Below are 22,017 nucleotides of genomic sequence, written 5' to 3'. Positions count from 1 at the left end.
GTCCTTAATGAAAAAATCAGAAATTTTTCCTATTTATAGAAAATTCCCAAATTTCAAATATTCATAACTTATTCATACGAACTCCGAATATTGTGTTCCACATATGCACGAGATCGTATCGACGAGCCCTACAACTTTCATGCAGGAAGTTTTCCCAAATTCCGTATGTATAAAAAGTCAATTTCCACGAGCCCCTAACTTATGTTCGTTTTCGAATAAAACTTGTTTGAACTAATTCCACAACTTCTCCAAGCTTCGTACTCGCTCCTACTATCGTGAAATCATTTCTAAAAATCCATGGAATTTAATTTGGATTTTTCGGGGTATTACACGTTCATACTCCACCGAAAGTACACAGGTGTCACCACAGGCTCGTTTAATCACCAACTCTAACGGAGGTTCAGAAGAGAGATCAACATCCACCAAAACCCTAGCATAGTGACCGAATCTCTGATGCAATGTATTCTCACCAATCTTCACCGGGACGCCAATACCACTGGCAATCTCAAAGAGTGTAGTAGGCTCCCAAAACTCCAGCCCAAGATTTGTTGTGATTAAACTAATTCGGAATAAGGTTTAATGAGAGTGATTGAGAATAGAGTGAATAATATATGATTTATTTGTCTTTGCCTTCTTATTTTTTAATCAATTTAGTTGCATCCTCACCTTTTTGTGTCTTCTTTAATTTTGATAGATAAGTGTAGTGTTGCTATGGTGGAGGGAAAATATCAAGTTTTTAAGGGATAATTGAGAGCGACTATGAGAGAGAATAAGGAAAAATGAAGGAAAGTCTGGTTTTGATGGGTTGGGACTTGACTAACTAAAATAATCCTTAGAATAGGGGCACATGTGTATCATATGATCGATTATATTTAATGGAAAAAATAATGAAGGTACTAAAATGTCAAATGAAGTGGATCCTGAGGTATTAAACATTACTCCTCTTTTATAGATCAGGTACCAAATTGTCCAATTAGTCATTTCTCAAATGTCACACAAGAAATTCATTATTCATATACATATATATATTTATTCTTTGTTCTCTTCTCCAAAAAGGTAGTATCCCTCATACCAGAAAAAAGAACAATTTCCCACTCAACAATAGTTGTTAATTAAGAAGACCAAGACCTGATGCTAATTAAAAAAGACCAATTTCCCACTCAACAATAGTTGTTAATTAAGAAGACCAAGACCTGATGCTAATTAAAAAAGACCAATTTCCCACTCAACATTTTTCAGGTACGGTCCTGGTCTATGAACATAACCTATTAAAAAGAAGACCCAGACTTGTTCTTTTCAGGTCTTGGTCTATGAACATAACCTATTAAAAAGAAGACCCAGACTTGTTCTTTTCAGGTCTTGGTCTATGAACATAACGTCATAACCTATTAAGAAAAAAGAACAATTTCCCACTCAACGATTTCCCATTCATATACCTAGTTTGGAAAATCCTTCATTGCTTTAATTTAAAGAAATATTTTAGTTAATGGAAACGGTGATATTTTACCAACTTTATTTGATTCGAATTAGTCCAGTGGAAATTCCGATGATATATACCTTCATATCTTTACTTCATTGAATCTTGAACAAGAACAATATATAAAATGACCAATATTCGATCTATAGCTGTGTTTAATGGCGTAGCTACATGGACATCAGGAGGGTCACTTGACCGTGCTCACCATCTTGACAAAGTCGTCCATTATGTTTTAAGTTTTTATGTAAAAGAAATGTGAGCTAATTATATTGAATCATTTTTCCCCTTCTAAAGCAATAAAATAGTTACTTTCAGTTTTAATTGACTAATTTATGGCACCTGATTCTAAATAATGATTGTAATTTATACGTCCTTTATATCTATTGCTCAATTAACGCGTTTAATGCTTAACTCCAATGATTAACATGTGATTTTTGTCTCGTTCTTCTTTCTGGAAGTTGCTCTGCAACCTCGGCTAATTAAATAAATTATATGTCTCCTAGGATTCCATTCTAGCTATTGCTTTTGTCCAAACCCTAGTCTGATCTTGTATAAAGGGTGAACTGGTCTCGTACGTGCTTAAATCTTCCAATAACATATACGTAGCTAGAGGAAGCACTAAAAGAAGATCTAAGATGTTGAGTGATCAAATCCTGCAAATGCTTGAGTACGTTCACCACCCAAACCTTGTTGCAACCTTTCAGTTCCTTAAGCCTAATGCCTGTGCTGCTTCTACTCATTTTCCTCATTCTCCTATACAAATGGTTCATCACTGGCTGTCGTACTACGAAAAACTCACCACCTTCTCCACCAAAGCTCCTTATCATCGGAAACCTTCACCAAATAGGCACCTACCCTTATCGCTCACTCGAAGGCCTAGCTAGCTAAGCGCTTCGGCCCTGATCGATCTCATGCTCCTCCATTTTGGAAGCGTGCCCGTCCTTGTGGTCTCGTCTCCTGAGACCGCCCGCGGGGTCCTGAAGACCAATGGCTCGTCTTCTCCAGCCGACCCAAGTTGATTGTGTTCGAGAAGCTCCTCTATGATCACAGAGACGTCTCGTCCGCACCCTACGGGGACTACTCGAAGCAGATGAAGAGTATATTCGTTTCGCATCTTTTGAGAAACAAAAGGGTTCAGTCTTATCGTGGTGTTAGAGAAGAAGAGACCAAACTGATGCTCAGGAAGATAGAACAACAGTCCACGTATTCGTCACCAGATCACTTAGTTGCTCTAAATCTAAGCGAAATGTTTTCGACTCTCACAAATGATGTGAGCTGCAGAGTGGCTCTTGGGAGGAAGTACTGCGTTGGAGAAGATGGTAAGATATTTCAGGAGATTTTGAAGGAGTTCATGGAGTTAATGGGACGTGCGTATATCGGGGACTACATTCCATTGACGCTGCTCCACCAAGTGATTTAGTATTAATGGAAACGAGGATAAAAAGGACTTTGTGGATGTCTTACTTGGGCTGCAGAAAGAAAAAGTGGCTGGTTTTGCTTTTGATAGACTTTGCATAAAGGCTCTCATCTTGGTATTCGATCGATATCTGCATATCTTAATGTATTTGCTTGACCATATCTAGTTAGTAAATAGCTAAATACACGTATAATACATGTATATTTGCTCTCACTTGTTAAGAGGTTTTTTTAATCCATTTCTCATTCTCAATAAAAAAAAAAGTCAAATGAGGAGTGTAGATTGTAAAATGAGAAGTGTGGATTTCAGTCTCTTATCTTTCCATGTTATGTTTATTACTACTTCAATTCAAGGATTTTCCCATAAAATTTAAGCGATAATTTAAAGCCAGTTGATAACGGATTGAGATACTTAATATTTATAAGTCTTTATTTAAAATCTGATGTACTTATAATTTCTGAGTTGAGATATTACTGTTAACAAGCTCTTTCTTCTTCTTTTTCTTTCAGATCTTCTTACTAATTCACAATGAATAGAGAGATGTAATAGGCAACACCAAAGTCTTACATTATTGATATGAGAGTAATGTTACCTCCCAGATGCTTTGGACATTTCAATTCCCCGATACTAATGTATGAATTGAGAATCATCTACATATTGAAGAACTCATGGAATATCTCATTTTCTCTAGCAGAAGAAGAAAAGGAATATCTCCTTGCGTTGATGGTGTTAGAAACTGAGCAAAAGAAATGAGTGAATCTTTAGTCAGAAGGGCATCCGGCCGGAGCTGTGCATATAACTATACGAGCTACTAGTTGACTGCAGAATTTAACTGGTTTACTGTAGTGCCTTGGTCATCAATACTCCGAAAGATTTCAAACATTGAGGTATGTTTATATATTCGGGCATTGTCTGGACACATATAGTCAATTGTCATAATTTCATTAGATATATTTGGCTATTTGCAGTACCAGCTAGCTCCCATTGATGGCATTCCCCTTACCTGCTTACCTGCATCTCAATGCTTTAATTATCTAATGGTTCTTTACTTCTTTTCTCCATGCATGCATTCTTAATGTATGTTCTCCTCACCACTAATGAACACGATTCATATTCTGCAAAACCAAACACTCATTGATATATACATTATAAGTTAATATGCCAAGACTCAAATATACTTGCATTGCTAAATAAACACAAGAGGGTTCTTGTTTCAGAACGTCGGGAATCACATGGGTAGAACTAGTGGTCCTCACTCATGGTATATACATATTAGTGAACATGAAACCGATTTGCTTTCAACAATGGCACTCAGATTAGTACATTAACTAGCAGAATAGATTTTCTTTGTAATAAGGTGCATCATGTATTTGATAGAGATTCAGAAACCTTCCTTTTTAGAAAGAGTATTAACACGTACACTAGTAGAGAGACTGAGACTTAGAATATAAGATATATATAGTCCTAGAAAAATCATGACTCTCTCAGAAGAGTACGTAAGATCCTCCGGTAAAAACTGCAAAAATCATGGTATACGTATACCTCTGTGGTTATAGCAAACTCACTTAACTATAACAATGTTCACAAGCAAGTCAACTATATGCGGTTGTTCAGTTGTTTTTATGATCTTTTCATGAAAACAGTATACTACTTTTGTACATGGACTAACGGCACCAATCTTCTTCACTGAAATATACCAATGTTTTCTACAAAATTACCACTGCTTGGATAACCAGCCAATTGCTTTTCCCTAAAAGCATCAATGCTTTTTACTAAAAGTACAAACACAAAATTAACTTCATACTAGTTAAGATATGCAATATTCTTGGGGTAATTTTTCTTAGTTGTGACACCCTACAACCATCGAACAAATCTGGAAAATAATAGTACTGCACTCTTTGAAGAACATGTGTTTCCATAAAAACGTTGGTTCTAGAATAGTGTAATAGAGGCACTATTTGAACTAGATGCATGTATATCAAAAGTAGTTGTCAACAACTAATCCAACCATGCATCATGGTTTGCTTCCTTTGGATATATATAGGTACCATTACAAAGGACAAAAATAATAATCAGATATTAGAAAACTAGAGTAACAAATATAATAAACTAACCTTCTAACTACTTACTGTAATTACTGCTATATAATATGTAAAATAAAAAACATTTAGAGCTATAAACAAACTTTGATCGGATTCAATACTCCAAAGTAATGACTAGATTTCTGCACCGAAAAAAAGAAAAGAAAAGAAAATATAATAACTAGGTTTATTGAGCACAATGTCGTAAATTTCAAGATAAATGATTCTAGAAAATTTTAACTAAGGTGCTTAACTGTTAATGTATATTCTATGTAGCGGTTAATGTATATTAGTTCTATTGAGTCTACAATAATTAGGACACATATAAAAATTTTGTGAAGTAGAAAATTAGCTTGACAAGAAGACTTCATAGACATTTTAGTTTCTGAACAGCTTTTAGTTATCCATTTTCGTAACCATTGTAATTAAGTTTCTTAAAACTCAGATCAAAATAAAGCAGTACAAAGGGTGAAACACAATATATATTAGGATGAGCTCCAAGCTACAGATGCAAGCACAACATAAAGATAGGCTCCGCTCTGATCAAAGTTGATCAATCAACGTAGTGAATGGAATACCTATCTCCGAAATAGAATGCCATGCTGACTAGCCAGAATTGCATAAAAAATTTAGTTTCAGTTGTAGCTCAGACAAATCCATACATGCCAAATCGTCGACCTGTGAAATATTGAATAACAAATACGATGAACTAATTTGTTGAATCCATGGTTTTAGCTGTAGAAAGATGAGGGAGTAATTTAATTTAAAGGAACCAACAACCATACCTCACACTGAATAGAGTGAAACGACCTCTTATTTGCTGCAGTGGAAGCACACTTCACAACGGTAAGGCCCTCTGCAAGCAATGCTTTGAGTACTCCTGAAAGAGAAAACCCTTCTAGCTCACTGCAATTTGTACTATTAGTACTTACCACAATCTCCACTCCACCCCAACATGTTGGGCCAACCATGATATTGGAAGTACTCTTAGTACCCAAATTTTCATTAATTTCAGGACTGAAATCATGTGCAGAACTACTGTAATGTTTATACACCCTTCTAAGCTCTTCCTTCTTGGCATTCAGCTCCTGTATCTTCTCCTTCAGCTGCTTTATATAATTCACTGCTTCATTTATGTGCTCGGAGATTGAACGTTTTCCCTGTGTACCCCCATCAAAAAATAAAACCCTAGCTAGAATCATTGTGAATGATTTACTATCTAAAATTAACCTAGATATGTTTGAACTCAACCACCCCAAAAAGAAATGGATCGCAATCTGTGCAAACTAATTACTAAATTAACTAAACAATTACCTTAATTAATTCAAGAGGGAGGAGGGATCGAAGTGATGCAGTGCGAATCGCCATAACTTGTCTTCTTTGGCGCTCATTGTCCCTACGCATGATCTTCCTTTCGTCAGGATCAGTAGCCATATTATTAATATTTGCTTTACTAATATTAATATTGGATAGACTACGTCCCTGAAGATCAGATGGCAAAACCTCATGACTACCCTGCATCATGATCAGATCCTGTTGCATAAAATCTTTCTGGTGGGGAGTCGAATACATTTGTAATTCAAAATCTTTGCTTTGATGATCATGAGGGAAAGGAAACATTGAACAAAGACTGTATATATATGTATTAGGGTAAGAGCAACTATAAGGAGCTAAAGGACAGAGATACGTTTGTTGAGATCTTCAGAGATTGAGGAACTTAAATAATTAGTGTGCTTAAGATTCCCGGTTATATTGTTTCAGAAAAAAAAAAAAAAAAAAAAACATCCTGGTTATTTGTTAAAGAGGACATATGCTCTGGAAGGCATATATATTAATATAAAAGCAAGGTCTTGTGAGTAGTAGTCAGTACGCATTCTTTCACTTTTGTACTAAACCAATTACTGCCTGTTACTTTCACATTTGGTGGAGCATAATCTGTCGGAAAGTCGGCAGTTGGACCCGACCCGGGTTTACACTATGGGACTAATCAACCTCATTAAGTGAATAATATGTATGGGGAGCTACACGCCTACACCTACCCTAGCTAAAAAAATCTCGTTCCTGCGTGTCCGATTATATTGTATATACAAAAGCAGATCGATATTGATGCGAATATCTCCTTAAGTTGAATTATGTAGTATGAAAGGGTATTAGTGTAATTTTATTATGCATGTGTCAGATTATATGGTTCATGCGTGTCATATTATTATGTTGTATATACAAAGCAGATCAATATTGATGTGATGATCTCCTTAAGTTGAACCGACTGGTTTGTTAGGAATATGAAAGGATATTAGTGTAACTTTCTATGACTAAATAGGTTGTTCACTACATATAGAGAATACAATGTAGCCATTCAATTTTTACGTTTTCTCTCGCTCTCTCCCTTTATCTCATCTTCTTGTTCCTTCATCTCTAATTCATATATATCTCAGCTTGCATGGTATCAGAGCCAGGTTATCCCACATGTGTATGCCTAGTGGTCACAAGGTTTGCACGTCATCTAATATTAATTGTCCACGTGTATGAATTGAAATATTGCCACACGTGCGGGGACAAGTTGAGAGTATAGATCTCATATGGAAAAGTTGGGATCTTACTTATGGGTTTATAAGGTTGGACCACTCCATCTATTGTCAATTAGTTTTATATGTGAACCTCATATTACTTTATCTTATTCCTTATAAAGGGCAATGGTCAGCCTGCACTCCTCTATCTTGTTCTATGCACACTATTTGTTATGACAGATATATGGCGAGCTGTGTTATATCTGCCAATTCTAGTAGATTATGCATACACCTTGGAGATCTATGGTTGATCATGCATAGTTTATGCATACAGTATCCATAAATTTCCTTACTCTATTTTCTTTCACATAAAATGTGCGACAGAATTAAGTTGAAGTTGATTTCTATCACATACCATGTGCGACTGTTCATACCTACACTAGCAAGGCTATTTGCTACATCACCAAGCATAAGTAACACCCTCTTTGGGACACCCACAAGCCATGGTGAGGCCCAACCGCTACTTGCATCTTGTAGCCCTATGTTCAAACTATGCTACGGTATCCGGAAGTCGCAAATCCGCCGCCGGGAAGCCACCTTTCCGGCCTTGCCAAGTTGCCCTCACAAACTAGGCTTTCTACACTAGAATAGTTATCTTTGCTTGTCCCACATCGAAAACCATGTAAATGAGATGGCTTCCTTCACCTATAAAAGGAACTCTCCTCCCACTTAGAAAGACATTCCATTACAAACAATCCCATTACATCTCATGTAATCCCTTTGGGCCGTAAGGCCCGAACACACTAGTTAAACATTCAAGTGGACGTAGTTTCCCGCTAAGGCGGGAAATGAACCACTATACTTCTTGTGTCTCTCTCTCTCTCTCTCTCTAAAGCTAACTAGAGATCCCACGGATCACTAACATTAGCGGCAACTTGTGCCATCGGCCAAGTCAACGCCGACCATGGCTGGTCAGCGCCCGGCGGAGTCGGTCAACGCCCATCATGGCTTGATCAACTTTTGGTCAGCGCTGACCATGCTGGGTCAACGCCTAACTCAAGAGTCAACGACCAACAGGGTATGAGGATGACGATCTGCTCCGCTGCACAGCTCTGATCAACATCACCGCCGCTCCGCAGCTCCTCTTCCGAGCTCCGTCGAGCAGCTTCTTCCGCCAGCTTCAGCGCCGCTGAGATCCTCCGCCAGTCTTTGGTGCACCATCTGCAACAGTTCACTGGCCATCTCCCGCTAGCAAATCCCAGAGGCAAAAACTTCGGCGGCAAACTTCACCGGCAAAGCTTTCTCCGCCGAGCTCCGCTCCGCTGAGTTCCGAATCTCCGCCGAACATCGATCTTCCGCTGAGCTCAAGTGCCCAATCACCGCTGTCTCCGCCGAGCTCCAAGTGAGCATAAGGCTCCGCTCCGCCAGACAAAGATTCCGCCAGCCAATCCTTCCGCCAGCGAGTCTTCCGTCAGAGGGATCACAAACGCCACTAGCCTCTTCTGGAACGCTACCGCTAGCACCAGCACCGCCCACTGCAGGCCTCCGCTGAGCTCCGAGTTCCACCGGCCTTCTCCCTCCGCCGGACTTCTCCCTCCGCCGGACTTCTCAGCTGGACGAGTTCTCCTCAGCTGGACGAGCTTCTTCCGCCGAACTTCGACCTCCGCTGAGCCCAGCAGCCAATCCCCGCCAGCCCAGCTCCGGCCATGTCTTCTGCTAGCTTCCATCAGCGGAAACGCTAGCTGCCATCGACGGCAAAGCAAGCTCCGCCCCGCCGGCAAGTTCCGCTGAACAATAAGAGCAACTCACCTCCGCTAGCCGGTACGAGTCTCCGCTGGACTCTTGCGTCTCCATCGAACTCCGCTCCGCTCCGCCGGCTGCAGCTTCAACTAGCTTCAGGTTCCGCTGGCCTACTTCTCCGCCAGGCTGCAGCTCCAGGTCCTCCGCCGGAGAGGCATCCGCCAGGGGACCCCCGCCAGCATCCTCCACTGGTTTTCTCCACTCAGCTCCGCCAGACACACCGCTGAGCACCAGGTCCTCCGCCAGTGCTGGCTGCCGGCACGACTCCGCTAGCTCACTGTTGCGCTCTCCGCCCACTGCAGCCTCCGCCCAACTTCGAAGTTTCGCACAACTTCAACATCGAAACACCGCATCCGCCAGATAAGTGCCTTCCTCTTATCTTTACGCTCTTGCAATTTGAGCTACCGCTGATGTCATGACTACATGTCTCTATAACCCTTAAGCATGTTATTAGCAACTTTCCTACAAGTACATGCTACACACATACATGCTTAGATTCACTTTCGTGTGACATTCATCTAGAACCTTGTGACACTTATAGCTCAATTAAACATGCTCGGATAAACGCTTGCGAAACGGTTACGACTTGCTTGGGTATCAAAGCATGGCCGCGACTCGCTTGGGCTACGCCCCGCACGCTCGTACAGCGCCTACACCCAACTCGCTCGAACACCTAACTCGCTCCGCTTATCCAACATGCTTTAGTTACGCTCTCGGTTCACAATGCTTCATACATGTGGTCTAGCCTCCGGGCACCACACTTTTTCACATTTTCTTACATATGCTCTAGCCTCCGGGCTCCACGAGTCTATAGTCTACGACCTACCGCCATGCGGCAGGGCGACGCCCCATTATCTCATGCACTTCATACATTAGTGCACCGCCGATGTAACTACATATACGAATTTTTTTTTTTTTTGTCTTTTGTAATGCAGGATAGCGAGTCCCTTCTTGCTTGTGGAGCTCGGGGACTTGTAGGGGTCGTGCGCCTCTCGGATGTTACTTATACTTGATAACTTCATGATTTGAACTCCCCAACCAAAAAGCTACTCTTACTCGGGGACTTCGGGGACTTCGGGGACTTGTTCATACCTACACTAGCAAGGCTATTTGCTACATCACCAAGCATAAGTAACACCCTCTTTGGGACACCCACAAGCCATGGTGAGGCCCAAACGCTACTTGCATCTTGTAGCCCTATGTTCAAGCTACGCTACGGTATCCGGAAGTCGCAAATCCGCCGCCGGGAAGCCACCTTTCCGGCCTTGCCAAGTTGCCCTCACAAACTAGGCTTTCTACACTAGAATAGTTATCTTTGCTTGTCCCACATCGAAAATCATGTAAAGGAGATGGCTTCCTTCACCTATAAAAGGAACTCTCCTCCCATTTAGAAAGACATTCCATTACAAACAATCCCATTACATCTCATGTAATCCCTTTGGGCCGCAAGGCCCGAACACACTAGTTAAACATTCAAGTGGACGTAGTTTCCCACTAAGGCGAGAAATGAACCACTATACTTCTTGTGTCTCTCTCTCTCTCTAAAGCTAACTAGAGATCCCACGGATCACTAACGTTAACAGCGACATAATTGATAACATTCATGGTTTATTGAAATTGAAACACAAAGAAACAAGAAGAAGAAAAACGAAGAAGAAAGTGGAGAGGAATTTAAGACTACATTGTTACTGACTTGAATTCTACAGAGAAAAAAACAGCCTATTTATAGGCAACAATTACAAATTACAATACTACCATTTTCATATTTCTAACACCCCCCCCCCCCCTCAACCATATGCTTGGGTACCAAGCATAATGGTTGGAACCCATGATATACCAGAACTGGTTCTTCTTCAATGTTTGCATAACCTGACGTTAATATAAAGTGTCAATTCTGCTAGCTTTGTTACTGGCTCAACATATTCAATAGCAGCTAATTAGTCATACCAGCAATGGTATCCCAAGCTTCAATTAGAATGTAAGTCGACTCCCTGTGATCTGGTATAGCAATAGTATGCACAACAGCAATAGTAATGGATTAGATGACAATTACACCAAGTTGGGAAGTAAGATCTGTAGCAAAGCAGGTCATTGCAAGCAGCCTTGCTGACAATTATCAATTGTATGAGTAAACTGGAGCATCCACATCCATTGACAAATTAGCTTCCATTTACATGTCAAACACCAAAAGAACTCTTGTGCTTGACAGCTTTACCGGAGGTCATTATCATTCTTCTTCGAATAGTGTCAATTGGGTAGGAAGCAAGACAAGCACCATTGAGGACGACCCATCCAAAAGCAAAGCTAGCAAAGAAACTATCTTGCAAACCTCCCGTTAGGACCATAGGCTTGAGTGAATCATACAGTCCAAAGTACAAACCACGGTAAACAATGATACCAACACATGATATATTGAATCCACGGTATACACCAACAATACCATCAGATTTCAATGTCTTCTTGTAGACATCCATCAGACCATTGAATTGTCTTTCTCCTCCCTTCTTTGTAGCCTTAGACTCATCAGCCAATTGGGTACGGGCATAGTCCAAAGAGTAGACAAAGAAAAGAGAAGAAGCACCAACTGCACCTCCTGAGGCCAAGTTACTAGCAAACTACTTCAAATAACCAAGTTATATATTATGAAGTAGAGACACCTTTTTCACCTCTTGCAAGCCATAGACAAACAAAGCAAATATTCAAGTTATTCACTGCAGCTATTGTCTTCCATAATTAAAACCAAGAGTAGAACAACCACATTGCTAAAGGCAGTGAACACTGTAATCCTCATCTTCCAAGCCTGGTGCATTATCAACTCAAAGTTATACACGTGTTTGGAATGCATGTAAAAAGGTTCATCATGGCTATGTTCATCTACCCTCTTCTCCAGTTAAATGAAACCCCCTAGATGCATATTTTAATAGCAATGCATCTTGCAATTGGTCTTTATCGCCTTAGCTTCATAACTCCAATGGTACTTTAGCTAATGAAGACAAGACAAGCAAACAACAAACCCACAATTCTTCAACATGGCTCTGTTCACATCAAATAATTTTGCCTCCAACTCTTCTGCATTACCCCAACATATACTACATGAACTTGTAAGCCGCTAGCTGCACAATAATGTTTCCATCCACATCTCAATTTGCTTTTTGACTCACTGCAATATTTTTCTTTTAGAAGAACAAGACATCTCCAAAGTTTTGTTATACGGAGAACAAGCATCTCCAAAAGTTATGTTATACTTCAAAGGTTATGTTATACGAAGGATTGGACATCTCCAAAGTTATGTTATACATCACCAAGGTTTTTGTTTTGTTTTCCCTCACCAATATGCGTTCAACATATATATCATAGATTTTTCTATCACATGATCTTACTCATATTTGTATTTCTTATTAAATATATATGAAAGCTTTAATGAGTATGTAGTGAAATTGGAAAATGAAAATAAGGAAAATAATAAAGAATACAATATAATATTATTGAATTGGAAAGTCTACAAAAATAAATATAATATTTTTTTGGTATAATTATTGTCCTTAATAGTCATTTTATAGTAGGTTATATATGTCATTTAATAATTGATAATAGAGTGAGGTCAAGTGAGCAGATTTGAAGGTCTTAATAGAAACACTCGTAGAATATACACATGTCATTTACATACATGCATATACGATATTGCTTATGTTCATTAACTATGTTAATCAAACAAGCTAAGAACAGTAGTTGAATTACATTACATTTATTTTACTATAAAAGGGGAAATAGCAGAGTAACAACCTCCCTAACACTTTAGTTTATAAATTAAAGAAGATAGATGACAATGGATGGGATCTAACCAAAACGCCTAGAAGAAATGAGAAAAAAGAAACAAAAATTAACGAAATCTAACTGCAAAAGACTTAAAATATGACTCTCATAATACGACAAGATAAATAGAGGAGGCACATCTCACCATACTTTCTCTAGAGGAGGCACATCTCACCATACTTTCTCTGATAAAGTACGTTGCTTCATAATTAGCCGAAGCATATGTTATCTTATTTCCTTTTCTAAAACGAATAACTTTCCCTTTTTTTTCTTCTTCTGATTCCATCAAACAAACATTTTATTTCATTATATATCAAAGCCGATATGATCAGTTCTTTTGTAAAGGGGAGTGAAATTCACACTCCTTATTTTACAATCCACACTCCATGTTTTTGTTTTAGTATCTTAAGTTTTGTCTTTTTGTAGTGTTAATTGTAAAAATGTGAGGTTGAGATATGAAAAAAGGAAACATGGAGTGTAGATTGTAAAATAGGGTGTGAATTTCAGTCCCCTTTGCAAAAAATGACCACTACATATGAATATATAATGATTCTTGAAGGGAGGCTTACTACCAAACCCCAAAACTGAAGTAAACTAGAGCCATTCCAAAATCTGAACTTAACTGAACTATTTATAATACCCAAAACTAAACTAAACTACTTATAATATCCCCTGAACTAACTATTATCATATCCACAAAAGTATATTCACCAATACCATACTAGATCTAAACCCAGCTGATCTCTACTCAATCTATTCCACTGTTTCAGGCATCCAACAATGGGAAAAGGTTGAGAAGTTGAGAAGCAAAAAGTGAAGCACTCCTCAGTCCCCGGAGGCACTGGTGCAGGATTTGATGGGAGCCAACTGGTGGAAGCTCTCTGTGCAAGCTGTGGACGTTTTCAATGAAAGCTTGCAGAGCAGCTAGGGGAAATGAATAACATTATCTTTTTAAATTAATTACTTTTAATAAATTTCCAACATATTTCTCATATAATTGCATAAAAAAAAGCACTCTTCAATCCCCAGAGGCACTGGTACAGGAAAGGGAGCCAACTGGTGGAAGCTCTCTGGGCAAGTTGTGGACGTTAATTTTCAATGAAAGCTTGCAGAGCATCCAGGAGAAACGAATAACGTTCTCTTTATTTTTTATTTTTTGAAAGGATAACATTCTCTTTATAAATTAATTACTTTTAATAAATTTCCAACATATTTCTCATATAATTGCATAAAAAAGTAATTTATTTTTAAAACACATGTTACTATATTAAATGTCAACGAGTAAAAAAAAGAAAAGAAAAAAAAGCTACATAAATTCTAAGATTGATATATTTTTGAGAAAATGTATATCACGGTGGAAAGCAACAAGATAAAACAGCATTGTTTGCCAATTTACAATCGGTTGGTATGCTGAAGAAGGACATGCAAACTGTGGGTGATCAAAGACTTGGAAAGCAGATCAAGTAATGCTTTGACACTGGTATTAGTTGAAGACTGTCAGCTAGTGAAAAGGGGAAGAGCTAACACCCCTACGGTGTCTCCAAAAAAAATTTAAGGGTGGCCTCGTTTTGGCTTTCAATGATGAACAAATAGGCTTGATTTCACTAAATAAGATAAAACTTCTTGAATTTAGCTCAAGGTCGACTGCAAAATCCTTGGAGCTGATAGAGACACTTGGTAGTACAATGTTCTTGCTCCGTTGAATCTGAGTCTCAACCAATCCAGAAAAATCGTGGATGCCATTTAAGAGTTAAAATTAAAAATTCGATCAAGTCAAAGAAGGGACAAAAGGCTCTTAGCCCTCTCTGCTTAACATATCCAATTGCATCTCTTTGCCATAATCCGAAGGGTCAAAAGAAGCTTAATATTTAATATTTGAAGTTTTCTGTTTGCCTATTATGATGTTTTTGTACACTGAATTAGAGAGATTTCTGAAGCACCAAAATTGAATGCATTGGCGAAGGAAATCTCATATAAAGTTTAATTTTGTGTTAGAATGCTTAGCATACTATTGTAAGCTTATTGAAATAAGTGAGCATTAATGTTATAATGAGTGGTACCAAGTTTCTTAAGTGCTCGACAGATCTGAGCAGAACATATATATAGCTATTCTTCTGACTTGGATTAAATGATATGAACTTGTTATCGTAAAACACCAATCACTAAACTCATCATATTAGTCCAAATAGCGAGGTCATAATCCATAATTCTGATGATTAGGATTTGATTGAATGTTAAAAATTAAAAGAGAGAAAAAGAAAAACATCCTTAAGATAGATTATTCAAATAAGTTAGGAAAGAAATTACTGAAAAATGAAACTTTTTTAGAAAATTATTATTCGAAAACACGTTGGACTGCGGACTAGTCTTAGTCGACCACAAGTAGTTTTACTTTCTTCTCCATTTCTTTCCTCCTCCTCTAGATCCTAGGCCGGACACTAGGGATTCGACTTCGCTCTTCCATTTTTCAAATCGCCAGGTAAACTTTTCTCTCACTAATCTCCAAACTCGCATTTCGATTTCATCGTTTTCGTTTCTTATTTCTGATTTTGACGGATCGCATGGTCCACACCCGATCTGGTTCCAGAGCAGAGCACAGGTCGAACCTGAAGTTCGCAATTAGGGCTCGCACAGGGTGAGCGAGCGAGGAATCGGATTTGAGGAGCTTCGGGATTCGATCTCCGGCGAAATTGAAATCAGGAGCGGAGGAGTACCGGGTAAGTGGCTAAATGAAACTTTGGAATTTGAGTTTGTAGTCTTGGAAATATATGATATCGGAGCACATTTGGCGTCTAAATCAAAATCAGTTCCACATTCATGAAATAGAATGAGCGAATTTAGTTTTGGAGCTTAGAAGTGTTTCTTTAGCTTTAAGTTTTTAGTTCAGATTTAAATTCTTAGGTTTAGATGACAATGCGTGATTGAAATTGACGAAGAATTTATGATTTGAATTATTACTTGTTCAACTGTTAGTAGATATATGAGACATGCCATGAGAAATTGCTTGTAAAGGCGGAAGGTAAAATAGATTTTTCTAGTGTGTCTAGACGGCCAATTTACATGAAAAGAAATTTACGTTGGAGTCTGAGATTCATAGTTATGGTTGTCGCATTGGTTAAAGTGGCACGTGCGGGGCAGCCATGGTTGTTGGAATTTGGTGGTAATTGTTAGGGAATTGTCATTGTTTGTTTATGATATAATTGTGAAAGTATGGAATGAGGCTTATGTAATCTTTTTTTTTTTTTTTTTTTGGGTTATTTTGTATATTATTTGTTACACATCATTAAGCTTATTTGATATGCTGGTATGCTGATAGGTGTCAGTGTCACTACCTCCATAGATTGTGAAGGGATGCCTTGCCTATAGTTCATTGCCTTGTCTACATAGAAGTTGGTAAAAACAGTGGGCTCTGTTAATAGGATATTGTTCAAAGATGGGGCGTCTGAAGCTGCAAAGTGGAATCAAGGCAATTGAGGAAGAACCTGAGGAATGTGATGCAACCATTTCTCATAAAGCTACTTTAGCATGCATCATTAATTCAGAAATAGGTTCTGTTTTAGCGGTTATGAGGAGGAATGTGAGATGGGGAGGACGTTATATGTCAGGTGACGATCAGCTTGAACATTCTCTAATCCAGTCACTAAAGGCGCTACGCAAACAAATCTTTTCATGGCAGCATCAGTGGCATACCATCAATCCTGCTGTGTATCTCCAGCCATTTTTGGATGTGATTAGATCGGATGAAACTGGTGCACCAATCACTGGTGTCGCTTTGTCATCTGTTTACAATATCTTAACACTTGATGTGATTGATCAGAATTCTGTAAATGTTGACGATGCCATGCACCTTTTAGTTGATGCCATCACTAGCTGTCGATTTGAGGTGACTGATCCTGCATCAGAAGAAGTGGTACTGATGAAGATACTACAGGTTCTTCTGGCTTGCATGAGGAGTAAAGCATCTGTTATGTTGAGTAATCAACATGTTTGCACTATAGTGAACACATGTTTCCGGATAGTTCATCAAGCTGGAACAAAAGGTGAATTATTGCAAAGAATAGCTCGCCACACCATGCACGAACTTGTCAGATGTATTTTCTCACACCTTCCAGATGTTCACAACACCGAAAGTGCATTGGTAAATGGAAACAATACTGTCAAGCGAGAGGTACTACTACTATTAACATTGACAAGTTTTATAAGTCTTAGCCCAGTAGTGACCTGTTGATTATGGAGGCTGAAATAATAAATTTAGTCTTGCAGATCTTAATCCTTTCTTAACAAATATGTGGCTGTCTTTCCTGTGCAGATTGCAGGAGTTAATAATGAGTATGCTTTTGGGAGTAGACAATTAGAGAACGGAAACATAAATTCTGAGTATGATCTTCAACAATTATCCACATATCCCGCCTCGAATGGTTCCTCTGGTCTGGTAGCATCTGGGATCGATGAAAATACAATTGGGGCTTCTGGCGGGAAGGAGGCTGTTCAATACGACTTGCAACTAATGACTGAGCCGTATGGGGTCCCTTGCATGGTGGAAATATTTCACTTTCTTTGTTCTTTGTTAAATGTTTCTGAGCATATGGGAATGGGTCCCAGATCTAATACTATAGCATTTGACGAAGATGTGCCTCTTTTCGCCTTGGTTTTAATCAATTCAGCTATAGAGTTGGGTGGGGCCTCCATTCAGCATCACCCCAAGTTATTGAATTTGGTTCAGGATGAATTGTTTCGGAATCTGATGCAATTTGGCCTATCAACTAGTCCACTTATTCTTTCAATGGTTTGCAGCATTGTTCTTAATTTGTATCACCATCTGCGCTCTGAACTTAAACTTCAGCTCGAGGCTTTCTTTTCCTGTGTGATATTGAGACTTGCACAAAGCAAGTATGGAGCTTCTTATCAACAGCAGGAGGTTGCTATGGAGGCTCTTGTTGACTTCTGCAGGCAGAAAAGTTTCATGGTGGAGATGTACGCTAACTTGGACTGTGACATAACTTGCAGTAATGTATTTGAAGAACTTGCTAATCTGTTGTCAAAGAGTGCATTCCCTGTTAATTGCCCTTTGTCTTCAATTCACATTCTTGCTTTGGATGGTCTTATTGCCGTCATTCAAGGAATGGCAGAAAGGGTAGGGAATGGATCAGTAAGTTCTGCGCATACTCCAGTGAATCTGGAAGAGTATACTCCATTCTGGATGGTGAAGTGTGACAACTACAGCGATCCTAATCATTGGGTTCCATTTGTTCGCCGGAGGAAGTACATAAAGAGAAGATTGATGATCGGAGCCGATCATTTTAACCGTGACCCAAAGAAAGGGTTGGAGTTCCTCCAAGGAACTCATCTCTTGCCTGATAAACTTGATCCTCAAAGTGTGGCCTGCTTTTTCAGGTATACAGCTGGGCTAGACAAGAATCTTGTCGGGGATTTCTTGGGAAATCATGACGAGTTTTGTGTTCAGGTTCTTCACAAATTTGCTGGTACCTTTGATTTCCAAGATATGAATTTGGATACTGCACTCCGCCTTTTCTTGGAGACGTTTCGTTTGCCTGGAGAATCACAAAAGATACAAAGGGTTCTTGAAGCATTCTCAGAGAGATACTACGAGCAATCACCTCTAATTCTAGCAAACAAGGATGCTGCTCTTCTGTTATCATATTCAATCATAATGCTCAATACAGATCAGCACAATGTTCAGGTGAAGAAGAAGATGACAGAGGAGGATTTCATTCGGAATAATAGACACATCAATGGAGGCAGTGATCTACCTCGAGATTTCCTGACAGAGCTTTATCACTCAATATGCAAGAATGAGATTCGCACTACTCCAGAACAAGGTGCTGGTTATCCTGAGATGACCCCAAGCCGGTGGATTGATTTGATGCACAAATCCAAGAAAAATGCTCCATTCATTGTATCTGATTCCAGAGCCTACCTAGACCATGATATGTTTGCTATAATGTCTGGCCCTACAATTGCTGCCATCTCTGTGGTATTTGATCATGCAGAACATGAAGAGGTTTATCAAACATGCATTGATGGATTTTTAGCTATTGCAAAGATTTCAGCATGCCACCATCTTGAAGATGTACTAGATGATTTGGTTGTGTCTCTCTGTAAGTTCACAACTCTGTTAAACCCATCATCAGTTGAGGAACCTGTGCTAGCCTTTGGTGATGACACAAAAGCTAGGATGTCAACTGTGACAGTTTTCACCATTGCCAATAGGTATGGTGATTATATTCGCACTGGTTGGAGAAATATTCTGGACTGCATCTTAAGATTGCACAAGCTTGGTCTTCTTCCTGCTCGTGTGGCTAGCGATGCAGCTGATGAGTCAGAGTTTTCTGCTGACGCAGGTCCTGGCAAGCCAATAACAAATTCTCTATCTTCTGTTCACATGCCTACTGTGGGTACTCCTAGGAGATCTTCTGGATTGATGGGTCGGTTTAGTCAGCTCTTATCTCTTGACACAGAGGAGCCGAGATCACAGCCCACTGAACAACAACTTGCTGCTCATCAACGTACCCTTCAGACTATTCAAAAGTGCCACATTGACGGCATATTTACTGAGAGCAAATTTCTGCAGGCTGAATCCTTGTTACAGCTTGCACGTGCATTGATTTGGGCAGCAGGGCGACCGCAGAAAGGGAACAGCTCTCCGGAGGACGAAGATACCGCTGTTTTCTGTTTGGAATTGCTGATTGCTATTACCCTAAATAATAGGGATAGGATTGTGCTTCTTTGGCAGGGTGTGTATGAGCACATATCAAACATTGTTCAGTCAACTGTGATGCCTTGTGCCCTGGTAGAAAAGGCTGTTTTTGGACTTCTTAGAATTTGCCAGCGGCTGCTTCCCTATAAAGAAAACCTTGCTGATGAACTGCTGAGGTCCCTGCAGCTTGTCTTAAAGCTTGATGCTCGGGTTGCCGATGCATACTGTGAGCAAATTACTCTGGAAGTCAGTCGCCTTGTGAAAGCAAATGCCTCTCACATCAGATCCTCGTTAGGGTGGCGCACAATTACATCCCTAATCTCCATCACGGCCCGCCACCCCGAAGCTTCTGAGGCTGGTTTTGACACACTGTCCTTCATTATGTCTGATGGAACCCACTTGTTGCCAGCCAATTATATTCTATGTGTTGATGCATCAAGGCAGTTTGCTGAGTCTCGTGTTGGGCAGACAGAGCGATCTCTGACCGCATTAGATCTTATGGCAGGTTCTGTTGATTGTTTGGTAAGGTGGGCCCACGAGGCTAAGCAAGCTACTAATGAGGATGAAGCTGTGAAAATGTCTCAGGATATTGGGGAAATGTGGTTGCGGCTTGTTCAGGGGTTGAGAAAAGTTTGTTTGGACCAAAGAGAAGAGGTTAGGAACCATGCTTTGTCATTGTTGCAGAAGTGCTTGACAGAAGTTGATGGGATCCCTCTTCCACATGGTCTGTGGTTACAGTGCTTTGATCTTGTAATCTTCACAATGCTTGATGACTTGCTTGAAATTGCACAAGGACACTCCCAAAAGGACTACCGGAACATGGAAGGCACACTTATCTCTGCCATGAAGCTCTTGTCCAAAGTTTTTCTGCAGCTACTATCTGACCTGTCACAATTAACAACCTTCTGCAAACTATGGCTGGGTGTTCTCAGTCGAATTGAAAAATATATGAAGGTGAAAGTTAGAGGGAAAAAAAGTGACAAGCTTCAGGACCAAGTACCAGAACTACTTAAGAACACCTTGGTTGTGATGAATTTGAAGGGAGTGCTTGTTCAGAGGAGTGCTTTAGGAGGAGATAGCTTGTGGGAGCTGACATGGTTACATGTAAACAACATTTCTCCATCCTTGCAATCAGAGGTTTTCCCTGATCAAACTTTGGAGCAGTCAGAGACCAAGACAGGCGAAACTGGGGGAGGCCTAGTATCTGATGAAGCGGGTAAAGTAGCTCCAACTGAAACGGTGTCCTCTGAAGTTTCTGGCACTGGAGGTTAGCATGTTGTAAAGTTGGCAACTCGAACTGGTCTTCTTAAGGCATGTTAATATGCACACTTGATCATGAGTAGTTATTAGGAGGTGTTCTGTTCTGAATATGATGCTATAGATACTGGCAGATGACATTTTGTTTGTAGAACTGCTATATGTGGATTAGGATTTAGCAGAGAGGGAACCGATATACTAGTCGTTTAAAAACCTGAGAACTCGAAGATTGCTTATTTCTTCTTTATACTCGTCTTCATCTTCTTCGAAAGGTCTCGTCATCTTTACCTCCGGAGAACTTTGTTGCAGTGTTATGTTCCCCGGATAGTATTGGTTTTCTTTTGTAATTCTGTCAGTTTTCTTGCCTTCTAGTAGGTTGCCAGTGAATCCGTCTATATTTTTGTATTGCCTTGTAACCTTGTTCATCAATGTACAGAACTCCAGATTGCTACTTTTAACTTTTAAGTAGTAGTTTTACTCGGCATGGAAACTAAAATCATGCCATGCTTGACATAGATAAATTGCTGTATCGTGGTTTGCAGATTGTTGGTTATTCTAGTGATGTGGTACGATGAAGTGATGACTTTTGCAAAGTTGGTTATTCTAGTTATGTAGTCATTGTCCTGCTCATTGGAGTACTGTCATCAAGTTTCAAAATCATTGCATGAGATTATACTGTTTTGTCCGAAAGCTTTTCTTACTGGACTTTCAAATTTCATGTTAGTTGAAATAACCATGGTTTTCTTATTTTTGGATTTTTATGGACAATTTGTCGTTTTTTTTTTGTTTTTATTGGTATTAATGTAAATAAATTATTTTTCTTCCAAAGTACAATGGCAATTTGAGTTTGATGTGTGTTTTCACTTGATATTGCTCGACTCATAGAACTGGTACTCTTTGCTCTTTAGGGGTTTACTTAGTTTTTCTTCTTCTTTTCAAAGAGTATA

At 39.4% G+C, this 22,017-nt stretch overlaps 4 protein-coding genes across 8 annotated transcripts; 2 read left to right on the top strand and 2 right to left on the bottom strand.

The window, feature by feature from the left end:
* The first annotated feature begins 2,567 nt into the window (after positions 1–2,567).
* LOC133716876 (cytochrome P450 736A117-like) lies at positions 2,568–2,897 on the top strand. The gene has a single exon (XM_062143521.1). The coding sequence runs from the start codon at positions 2,568–2,570 to the stop codon at positions 2,895–2,897; it is 330 nt and encodes a 109-aa protein (XP_061999505.1).
* Positions 2,898–3,431: 534 nt separating this feature from the next.
* On the bottom strand, positions 3,432–6,735 carry LOC133717736 (transcription factor bHLH36-like). Of its 4 annotated transcripts, XR_009849906.1 has the most exons (5): positions 6,290–6,735; positions 5,761–6,135; positions 5,554–5,653; positions 3,898–4,009; positions 3,432–3,806 (listed from the first exon to the last, which is right to left on the bottom strand). XR_009849906.1 is itself a non-coding variant. In XM_062144455.1 (4 exons), exons 1-3 carry the CDS (start codon positions 6,593–6,595, stop codon positions 5,582–5,584), a joined length of 753 nt encoding a protein of 250 aa, XP_062000439.1. In that variant the 5' UTR covers positions 6,596–6,735; the 3' UTR covers positions 3,433–4,009; positions 5,554–5,581. The 4 variants fall into 4 exon arrangements, 3 of the variants coding, with proteins under 3 accessions (XP_062000439.1, XP_062000438.1, XP_062000441.1); XM_062144455.1 differs by having other exon boundaries at positions 3,433–4,009; XM_062144454.1 differs by lacking the exons at positions 3,432–3,806; positions 3,898–4,009 and having other exon boundaries at positions 5,440–5,653.
* Positions 6,736–11,459: 4,724 nt separating this feature from the next.
* Positions 11,460–12,091, bottom strand: LOC133716875 (ADP,ATP carrier protein, mitochondrial-like). The gene is made up of 2 exons (XM_062143520.1): positions 12,023–12,091; positions 11,460–11,897 (listed from the first exon to the last, which is right to left on the bottom strand). The coding sequence occupies exons 1-2, from the start codon at positions 12,089–12,091 to the stop codon at positions 11,460–11,462; spliced, it is 507 nt and encodes a 168-aa protein (XP_061999504.1).
* A 3,324-nt stretch (positions 12,092–15,415) lies between these two features.
* Positions 15,416–21,528, top strand: LOC133718717 (ARF guanine-nucleotide exchange factor GNOM-like). Of its 2 annotated transcripts, none has more exons than XM_062145586.1 (4): positions 15,416–15,574; positions 15,683–15,812; positions 16,412–17,263; positions 17,405–21,528. In XM_062145586.1, exons 3-4 carry the CDS (start codon positions 16,529–16,531, stop codon positions 21,083–21,085), a joined length of 4,416 nt encoding a protein of 1,471 aa, XP_062001570.1. In that variant the 5' UTR covers positions 15,416–15,574; positions 15,683–15,812; positions 16,412–16,528; the 3' UTR covers positions 21,086–21,528. The 2 variants fall into 2 exon arrangements, with proteins under 2 accessions (XP_062001570.1, XP_062001571.1); XM_062145587.1 differs by having other exon boundaries at positions 15,437–15,574; positions 15,688–15,812.
* The last annotated feature ends 489 nt before the right edge of the window (positions 21,529–22,017 follow it).

The sequence above is a fragment of the Rosa rugosa genome, chromosome 6, assembly GCF_958449725.1.
Source record: "Rosa rugosa chromosome 6, drRosRugo1.1, whole genome shotgun sequence".
In the NCBI taxonomy this organism is placed as follows: domain Eukaryota; kingdom Viridiplantae; phylum Streptophyta; class Magnoliopsida; order Rosales; family Rosaceae; genus Rosa; species Rosa rugosa.
This window is presented reverse-complemented; position numbering and strand designations above follow the sequence as displayed.